Genomic DNA, 10,552 nt, shown 5'->3' with positions numbered 1-10,552 from the left:
ATTTCTTACTCTTATCTTCTTTTTTTAATGTCCATCTTAATTCTTTGATTTCATTTCCTGACCTCCATGTTCTTTTCTTGCTATTTACAATCATGCATTGCACAAACTCACCTGAGAAACATGCTGAAGCATTCTCTCTGTTTGATATTACAGACATTAGTTTTGGTATGAAGATCTAAATCCTAAATGAAATATCTCAATGAAAATGGATTTGAATGCATGCTGGGGATTGTGAAAGGTTGTTATATAGTTTCAGCAGAGCCCATTGAGCATGAGTGAATAAATCTAACACACCTGAGGCCTTGTCCACACTAATACGTTTTTGTTTGAAAATGCATCTTTTTCTCTCAGTTTTAGCCTTCCGTCCACACTGAGACGGCGTTTTTGTCAGCGAAAACGGAACTTTTTGAAAACGCACTCCAAAGTGGATAAATTTGAAACGTTGTAGTGTAGACTGTGAAAAAGGATGCTTTCGAAAACGATGATGCATTTTTAGTCATGTGACCCATTCAGTCTAAAACAAGATGTTGTATTGCAGTTGTTTTGGCTACTCTCCAGTTTTATTGCGTTGTTAAAGATTAATGTCAGTTTGTACATACTTCAGCTTACATTTCTTCAGAGGAGACGGGATGTTTACTCACAGTTGTTGTTCAGTGGCGGAATGTGAGGACAGTTGCGTTTCAGAAGAGGCAGAAAGTAAATAAACGCCTGTCGAAGCATCTTACATTTTACTCATGCGCAGTACAGGGACGTTAGCATTTTCAGACGTTTCAGTGTGGATGAGCAACTTTTGGAAAACGCTTGAAAACGCTAGCGTGGACGGAGAGCGTTTTTAAACGAAAACGCCATTTTCAAATGTATCCGGATTAATGTAGACGTAGCCTGAAAGACCAAATGCTTCTATTGCTCAGCAAGTCCAGTTGACAGGCTGACACGTGAAATAACATGTTCACTCACCACAGCATGGATTAAAGCTATTTTCATCTCAATTTGATGGATTTCAACATTTATAAACCGCCAATGAAAAATCTTAGCCGGATCGAGTGTCATGACTGTTAATGTTGCACTAATTACTTTTTTTACACCTGAAATGAATAGTGCTTTTGTCATATCTGTTTAATATGATATAAACTCACATGAGATGAAGACTCCAGTCCTTTCGGTGGTCTAGAAATAAAAGTATTGTTTTATTCTACATAAGGTTGCTCCCCCCTCAAGTTGGTTTTGGAATGACAAATTCTATAGGATAAATAAGAGGAGGCAATATATCAAAAATTAATTAGTGCACCTTTAAAAGAGTAGTTCACTCCTACCACCCCTGGAGTCACGAATTCGAATCCAGGGTGTGCTGAGTGATTCCAGCCAGGTCTCATAAGCAACCAAATTGGCCCGGTTGCTAGGGAGGGTAGAGTCACATGGGGTAACCTCCTCGTGGTCGCTATAATGTGTTTTTCGCTCTCGGTAGGGCGCATGATGAGTTGTGCGTGGATGCCGCGGAGAATAGCGTGAAGCTTCCACATGCACTATGTCTCCACAGCAACACGCTCAACAAGCCACGTGATAAGATGCACGGATTGACGGTCTCAGACGCGGCGGCAACTGAGATTCATCCTCCGCCACCCGGATTGAGGCGAGTCACTACGCCACCACGAGGAATTGGGCATTCCAATTTGAAAAAAAAAAAAGAGTAGTTCACCCAAAAATAACTCACCCTCATGTCATTCCAAACCCATATGACTCGATCAAGTTCCAAAAATAACACAAAAAGCACCACTGTATGTGCTGTATTCCAAGTATTCTGAAGTCAAACGATAGCTTTGTGTGAGGAACAGAGTGTAATTTTAGTGGTTATTCACTATAAATCTTCTGTTCTCATTCACACTTGCGTATATTTAAACTTGGCATGACGTGATCATTCACGTGAAGTTTAAGTTACCTGTAGCCTACTCACAAAAGTAATCGACAAATTAATACAAAGTAATACAAATTACTATTTACTTTTATAAATTTGTAGTCAGATTATTGATTATTTAAATTGGAAAAAGTAATTTAATTTCTGATTAATTTAAAGTTACTTTCTAGTACACTTTATTCAAATAATTGTCTATATTTTCTCATTATTCATTGCTGCACATAAGTCGTACACTCAGAACCAAGCGTTTCTTCCCTACTGTGGCGTCGCAGAAACACAGAGACATACATATGAACAGAATTCCTATTTGAAATTCTACATAAATAATACTATGTTAGAAATGTGAAGCCCAAGTAATGTATTTGCATAAAAGTAATTAACTTAGCTAAACATCAAATTACAGTCAACACTGGTCACGTGACACACAAGAATCAATGCAGTTGGCTGTCACTGATGTGAAACCTGCTGCGACACGCAAATCAAACGAGAACCAAATCTTAGGTTTGTAACAACATGCACATGAGTAAATGATGACCCAATTTTCATTTTTAGGGTAAATGATCGCCTAAATGGTTATTAAAGGGTTAGTTCACCCAAAAATGAAAATTCTTTCATCATTTACTCACCCTCATGATATCCCAGTTGTGTTTGACTTTCTTCAGCAGATCACATTTGAAGAAAAAATAGAAAAATATCTTAGCTCAGTAGGTCCTTAAAATGCAAGTAAATGGAGATTTCTATTTTGAAGCTGCAAAAATCACAGACAGTCAGCATTTACATCATCCATACGACACCAGCAGTTAAATTAATGTCTTCTAAAGCGATACGATTGCTTTTGGTGCAAAAAAAAAAAAAAGACCAATAAGTATTTTTTAACTGTAAACCATCTCTTCCAGGTAAGCTTTACAAGAGCGCTGAGTTCACGCGGTCTCTCGTGTGACATAATCGCGTTGGCATGTTACGGATGTAGTCTCACGTTTTTCTCTCTGTTGAGACATCCAGGATAAGCACACAAATGCACCATTGTGAAATACAAACAGATACAAATATAGATCTAAACCAAAACTAAAGAAGCTTCTGTACAGCATTCCTCATACTCACTTGTAAACAGCGCTGCTCTTCTGGCTGTGACACACATGTCAGTTCTCAAGTCTCACGCGCCAACATGATTACATCACACCATAAGTGATTATTAATAGTTTAAAAGTACTTAAATATTGATATTTTCTGCACCAAAAGTGATCATATCACTTTAGAAGACATTAATTTAACAGCTTGAGTCATATGGATGACATTTATGCTGCCTGTCTGTGATTTCTGGAGCTTCAAATGTCTGATCATCATTCACTTGCATTTTAAGGGCCTACAGAGCTAAGATATTTTTCTGTTTTTCTATTTTCAAATGTGTTCTGCTGAAGAAAGAAAGTCATATACCTCTGGGATATCATGAGTGGGATTAAATAATGAGAGAATTTTCATTTTTGGGTGAACTATCCCTTTAATTAAAAAATTTGTTAAACCATTATTTTTCATCAACTTTTCATCAAGCTAAAATGTATTTCCCCAAAGCTTTTTTTTTTCGCCTGCCTTGGTGTTAAATCCTCCTGTGGTGTTTGTTTGCAACGTGTGCTTGTAATGCTCTTATTTTTACCTTTCAGAGATTAAAATGAAACACTAACAATCCAAAATGAGCTCTTCCTCTGATGCATTGTTGTATCTCCTGACCTGTCTGCCACCCGTGTCCCCGTGGTTCCTACTAAACTTCCTGCTGTAACTCTTGCTGCTTGTTCTTGAGTTCTCTCTCCATCTGTCCTCAATGTACTGACTCTCCTGCACTTCTGGTGCTGCTGTCATTTCCACAGGAGCCTGCTGAACCCACCGCCATCTTCAACAGCAAATTCAGTGTGCCAGCTCCTCGCTCACCCCTCCCCGAACACCATTACCCAGAATGCCACTCCGCCTCAGGCCCTCAGCACGGCGTGGGAGGGGCCCAATCTCAACGGCCGGCTGTCGCTCCAGGAGTTGCCCCAAATCTTCTTCAAGTGAATGATGATGACTCGTCGCCATGGCAATGGCGGAGCAACAAAACAAATTCACCCAATTGCTTGTTGGATGAAGATCTGAAGGTTACCAAGGTGTAATGAGACACGTATAGTCCACACATGCACATATTGAAAAAAGTAATCTCAAAACAAGCAAACCTATTACAGTCAAAAGCAGGACAGGGACTCGTGAGGAATCATGCCCAATGCGCCATGGGACATGGACTGACCTGTGGAATTATTCGCTGATCGTTCTCAAGCCACTCGCAAACAGAAGTGTTCACTAAAACAGATTCATAAACCAGAGGGCTGTCAGTCAGGTGATTATGAGGACTGTGACTTTAACTCATACTCAAACTAGACTCTTGACTAAGCTACCCGATAGGATACAACGGTATAAAAATGTTGGGAGAATAGACAATCATTATTTTTATGTCATGGCTGATAACTGCTAATAATGCAGATGAAGTGACCGTTTCCAAACAAACTCTTGGCTGCAGCACTTCCGGGTTCTTTTGTCATCCCCATATTGCATGTCTGATGGTCGTTTTTAATTTTTTAAACGCCACATTTCTCAGGCTTTTGAAGTGTGTTAAACGTGAGGATGTGTATTCATCAACCTGTCACATGTATGACAAAACACGCAGGCTTATTGAACCAAGTTAAAACTAGTTTTGTTGATAGTTCAGAAAGAAGCTGCATACTATATATTTCTTCACTGTAAAGCATAGACATCCATTTATAATAACTTTTATTAACATAAACATTATTATATTAAATAATGTTTAAAAGATTATTAAAACTGCAGCGCTGCTCAAATCCACCATTGAAATCTGCTGCTCAAAAGAACCCGGAGCGCATTTGACGGCTGTAACGTCACGGTCATTTCATCGATAATTGTACAACAGTGTAATCACACATCACAACATTTTAATGTACAGTTGAAAATATGTACTGAATACTGTTTAGTACTTATGAAACATGCCATGGAAATGCTGTTACAGTTTGAATTGGGGAAAAAATAAGATCCATAAAATATAATAAATTATAAAGATAGATATAATGAAATAAATTAAATGGGTTTTTATGTATGTAAAATAAAAGAATATATATATATATATATATATATATATATATATATATATATATATATATATATATATATATATATATAATTTAAAAATACAAATATATAATCAAATAAAATAATTAATTAAATTGGGGTTTTATTTATTACATTTATATATTTTTTACTTTAATATATATTTATTTTAATATTTTTTATTTTTAAATAAAAACATTTTATTTATTTTTTAAACAATAAATATAATGTTTATATAAAATAATAAAAATCAAACAATAAATTATCTGCTTCCAATATTGACCTTTTCAGACATTTATGGATAATAAAAATAAATCTCCAATATATTGTGCATCCCTACTTGAGGAGCAAGACCTCATAAGTTCTGCTTGATATTCTTTTAATTATTTGGGTGCTTTTCTGTCTTTTTTCGTGAGGTTCAGTTTAGACTATGTCTTACAGTTACATGTTTTACTTTTATAGGCCGCAAGGTCAGGATGCTCTTGATTTTATTGCTAACTGAATTTCATTTTCTTATGTGTTGTGTATTTAATTGAATTTGACTTTGTGTTAGTTTTTATTAGTTTAGTTATTTTGTCATGACAGACCTGAAACCAGTGCAGTAGAATGAACCCTTACAGTCTTTGTGCTGCATCACAATATTGCGGTTCAAGGAAACATCTGTGTTTTTTGTAGTTGCCACATTTTCATTGACAGAATTGAACTGAGAACATCCAGCTTGTCATGTTAGGTTCCAACACTATACATTGGAGTTTTCTTGGGATTTATCAAGGAAGATTTTGAGTGAAAAGTTCTCTGAATGTTTGTACAGACAAGTTAACATGGTCACAAACTGGATTAGTCACCTAGATGTTCTTACTAATTTTACGGCATATTGTTTTTTTTGTTTTGTTTTGTTTATAGATATATATTAAAACTGTTTATTTCCAGGTTTAAATTAGATTTTGAATCCCAGATTTTCAATGTGGACATTTGAGTGGCATTTTATTTTGTATTTTATGTTTCTCTTTAAATACAGTGTATTGTTTCCAGGATGGCCTACAGTACAAATAGCACAGACATTTGATTAGCACAGGCATCACGTCCTTTTATTATGAATGCAGACGCTCCATGTGCTTTTTAACCAACATGATCTGTCAAACTGTGTGTGTGTGTGTGTGTGAAGAGAAACAACTTGACATCTGAACTCTTTGGAATGAGATGAGAGACAGATGGAGGTGTGGAGGTTCAAGTTGACTACAGAGGTAAAAAGAAAAGGGGGTTTGACTAATGCGAGTGATGCATGGTAGGTGTTATACAGTAAACACTGGTCACAGTGCTCATGTGTGTCTGTATTTGATCAATCCACTCTGAACATTCATGATTATTCCTCACTGAAAGGCTTTGGTCATTACTATGGTTAGAGTTGATTGGGTTGTTCATTTGGCCTACACATGGGTAAATCATAGTTCTGTATCCATAACAACTAAACATTTCTATGAGTCTATTAATCGTAATGTCATTAGTTTACTTTAAGGGATAGTTCACCCAGAAATGAAAATGTATTTCTTTGCAGCACTGCTCATATTGTCTGGTTTGTGTTTTTCCTCATCTGTAAGCTGCTTTGAATGAAAGTGCCTGCTAAATAAAGTTATGGCAGAGATTTGAGAGCTACAACCAAGGGGAAGATTTTAAGTGAATAACGATTTAAATTTGTTCTGTTCCTCACATCAGTTTCAGATGACTTCAGAAGACTTGAATTACAATGTTCAAATCACATGGAGCCCTTTTAGTGTGTTTGTCTCCATTTTTGGAGTCTTGTTTGACAGCCTCAGTCCCCATTCACTTCATGGGTTTGGAATGACATAAGACTGAGTCAAATTTTCCAGTGCCGAACGCTTAGTTTATTTATGATTCAAAACAAGGAATCGTGTTTAACCTCATGTGTGGACATTGTATTTTAGTTTTGTTATATGCAACACATAATCTAAATTAATTTAAACTGTCTGAATACTGTTCACAAGACTCTACACTGTCATTTAAGGGTTAAACTTCTGCCGCACCACATCATGTGACACAACAGCATGACGTCGATTTCCTTGAAGCACTCCTACAGGCACAGTGCCAACAAAAGTGCCTCTGGTAAGAAACCTCTACGTTTTTTTATTGAAACCGGTTTGGTTGTAAAGAGTAACTGTAAAAGATGAGGCGAGAAGCAGTTTTCCTTCTTAGGTGAGGCTTTATTCTTCCCTCTTCGCCACACCACTTTACAGTTTACCTTGAAGCACTAAACTAGACACTAACACACACTGCTTCCACAATAAACTTTCACTACTAAAAATCCTTGCTCTGACTCGGCTCTGTCGTATCCAGTCTCTCTCCCCACTAAGTGCTGTGTCGCTCTATTTATGCCGCTCTCCCCGTCTCCAGGTGTTAGACATAATTTAGCTCAGGTGTAAGCGCCCTTACCGCTTTCTCTCTCTCCAGAGAGATGCTTGACCACGCCCCCACCGCCCGACTCAGGCCGGGGAGGCATCCGGCCTGCCTACCACTCCCCCCCCATTCCTGGAAAGGAAGTCGGCGACAGCCATCTGTGCCCCTGGTCTGTGGACCACCTTGAACTTAAACGGCTGGAGAGCCAGATACCAACGGGTGATCCGGGCGTTAGTATCTTTCATTCGGCGGAGCCACTGGAGTGGGGCATGATCCGAGCAGAGGGTGAAGGCCCGCCCCAGCAGGTAGTATCGGAGTGTGAGGACCACCCACTTGATGGCGAGACACTCCTTTTCCACGGTGCTGTACTTAGTTTCCCTTAACGAGAGCTTATGGCTAATGTACAGCACCGGGTGCTCCTCCCCCTCCACCACCTGCGAGAGTACGGCCCCCAGCCCCCTGTCTGAAGCATCTGTCTGTAAAATAAAAGGGAGAGAGAAGTCAGGTGAATGTAAAAGCGGCCCCCCGCAAAGTGCAGCTTTAACTTGCATAAAGGCCTGTTGGCACTGCTCCATCCACTGGACCAGATCTGGAGCTCCCTTTTTAGTGAGATCAGTCAGCGGGCTGGTGACATCCGAATAATTAGGTACAAACCTTCTATAATAGCCAGCCAGCCCCAGGAACTGTCTCACCCCCTTTTTGGTCTTGGGTCTCGGGCAGGTCGCAATCGCTGCTGTCTTGTCAATTTGGGGACGCACCTGCCCGTGGCCCAAGTGGAACCCCAGATACCGTACCTCCACCCGTCCAATCGCGCACTTCTTCGGATTCGCTGTGAGTCCCGCTCGGCGCAGCGATCTCAGAACCGCCCTCAGATGTTGCATATGCCGCTGCCAATCATTGCTATAAATGATGATGTCATCCAAATAGGCAGCGGCGTAGGTTGAATGCGGTCTGAGGATTCGGTCCATGAGACGCTGAAACGTAGCCGGGGCCCCAAACAAACCAACGGAAGTGTCACAAATTGGTGTAATCCAAACGGTGTGGAGAAGGCGGTTTTCTCACGGGAAATTGGTGTCAAGGGGATCTGCCAATAACCCTTCGACAAATCCAATGTCGAATAAAATCGAGCAGTGCCCAACCAATCGAGCAACTCATCAATGCGAGGCATTGGATACGCATCAAATTTAGACACCGCGTTGACTTTCCTATAATCCACACAGAACCGTACAGACCCGTCGCTCTTAGGCACTAGAACAACTGGGCTGGACCAATCACTGTGGGATTCTTCTGTTACCCCCATATCAAGCATCGCATCCAATTCTTCCTGAACAATTTTCTTTTTGTGTGCAGGTAATCGATAGGGGTGGCTACGTACCACCACCCCCGGCTCGGTCTCGATGTGGTGATGGATGAGGTTTGTACGTCCCGGCAGAGGGGAGAACACATCCGCAAACTCCTGTTGCAACCTAGCAACCTCCGCGAGTTGGCTCGGTGAGAGGTGGTCTCCACAAATGACCGGGGTGAACTGTTTATGTTTTGAACTCACCTCCGGTCCGAGCTCCGCCTTCTCGGGAACTACCGTGGCCAACGTCACGGGAACCGCCTCCCTCCACAATTTCAGGAGATTGAGGTGATATATTTGACGAGAGTCCCCTCTATCGGTTCATTTAACTTCATAATCGAGATCTCCCACTCGTCGTGTGACCTCAAAGGGTCCTTGCCACTTGGCGAGTAATTTAGAGCTTGATGTGGGAAGCAATACAAGTACTTTATCTCCCGGTGCAAATTCCCTTAGCCGAGTTCCCCTGTCATACAGTCGGTGCTGTCATTCTTGAGCTTGGAGCAAATTCTCCTGTGTTAGTTGCCCCAAAGTGTGGAGTTTTGCTCTAAGATCAAGAACGTACTGAATTTATTTTTACTGTTTGAAGGTCCCTCCTCCCAGGCCTCTCGCAATACATCAAGCACGCCGCGTGGGCGTCACCCATACAGCAGCTCAAATGGGGAGAAGCCAGTGGAGGCTTGCGGGACCTCTCGTACTGCAAATAACAGGGGGTCGAGCCATTTATCCCAATTTCTAGAATCATCGTGTACGAACTTACGAATCATGTTTTTGAGGGTTTTATTAAATCGTTCCACCAGGCCATCCGTTTGAGAATGATATACACTGGTGCGAATCGATTTAATATTTAATAACTCGTACAGTTTGCGTAGTGTCCGTGACATAAATGTTGTGCCCTGATCGGTGAGGATTTCTTTTGGAATCCCCACCCGGGAGATTATTTTGAAGAGTGCCTCCACAACACTGCATGCTGAGATGTTGTGAAGAGGCACTGCTTCCGGATATCGTGTTGCATAGTCCACTAGGACCAATACAAAGTGATGTCCGCGTGCTGACTGTTCTAATGGCCCGACGAGGTCCATTCCAATTCTCTCAAAGGGGACCTCGATCAGAGGGAGAGGGCGCAATGGCGCTTTTGGGGTGGCCGGTGGGTTAACCAGCTGGCATTCGCGGCATGCCGCACACCACCTGCGGACATCACCGCCAATGCCCGGCCAATAGAAACGGGCTATTAGACGGTTCAATGTTTTCCTTTCTCCTAGGTGACCCGCCATGGGATTATAATGAGCCGCCTGGAACACCATTTCCCGACGGCTCCTTGGAATCAAAAGTTGGGTTGTATCCTCTTTGGTCCGAGTGTCCTGTGTCACTCGATACAACCGCTCATTTATAATTGCAAAATAGGGGTATGAAAGTGCGATGTCAGGCTGGAGTCGTTGACCATCGATGACTCTCACTTGGTTGAAGGCGTGTTTGAGGGTTTCGTCTCGCGACTGCTCCAAAGAAAAATCCCCGTCAGGGAATTCCCTGAGAAGGGGAGGGGCTGCAGCCTCTCCCCCTCTCTCGTCATCATGACGTGGAGCTGTCGAGGACGGCCCCGGCTCCGCCTCCCCTGCCAGAGCATCGCACATCACATATCTCCCTATTTTCATACAGGACCCATCTGCACAAATTCCCTTTAATAAAACTCTAAAATCAGGCCAATCAGTCCCCAAAATCAGCGGATGGGTGAGGCGGGAACTAAC

At 41.3% G+C, this 10,552-nt stretch overlaps 1 protein-coding gene across 6 annotated transcripts in view; it reads left to right on the top strand.

Moving 5' to 3' along the window:
* Window positions 1-6,716, top strand: part of LOC127427127 (pleckstrin homology domain-containing family A member 1-like) — a 90,652-nt gene extending 83,936 nt beyond the window's left edge. For 5 of the 6 annotated variants that reach the window (XM_051674526.1, XM_051674528.1, XM_051674529.1 and 2 more), the window contains exon 12: window positions 3,775-6,716. In XM_051674526.1, coding sequence (XP_051530486.1) covers window positions 3,775-4,053 — 279 coding nt within the window. In that variant the 3' untranslated portion in view covers window positions 4,054-6,716. The remainder of the gene's footprint in view (window positions 1-3,774) is intronic. The other variant, XM_051674531.1, reaches the window with a different exon arrangement.
* Window positions 6,717-10,552: the final 3,836 nt, after the last annotated feature.

Source organism: Myxocyprinus asiaticus, chromosome 36, assembly GCF_019703515.2.
Source record: "Myxocyprinus asiaticus isolate MX2 ecotype Aquarium Trade chromosome 36, UBuf_Myxa_2, whole genome shotgun sequence".
Taxonomy (NCBI): Eukaryota; Metazoa; Chordata; class Actinopteri; order Cypriniformes; family Catostomidae; genus Myxocyprinus; species Myxocyprinus asiaticus.
The sequence above is the reverse complement of the archived record's forward strand: the minus strand, read 5'-3'. Positions and strand labels throughout refer to the sequence as shown.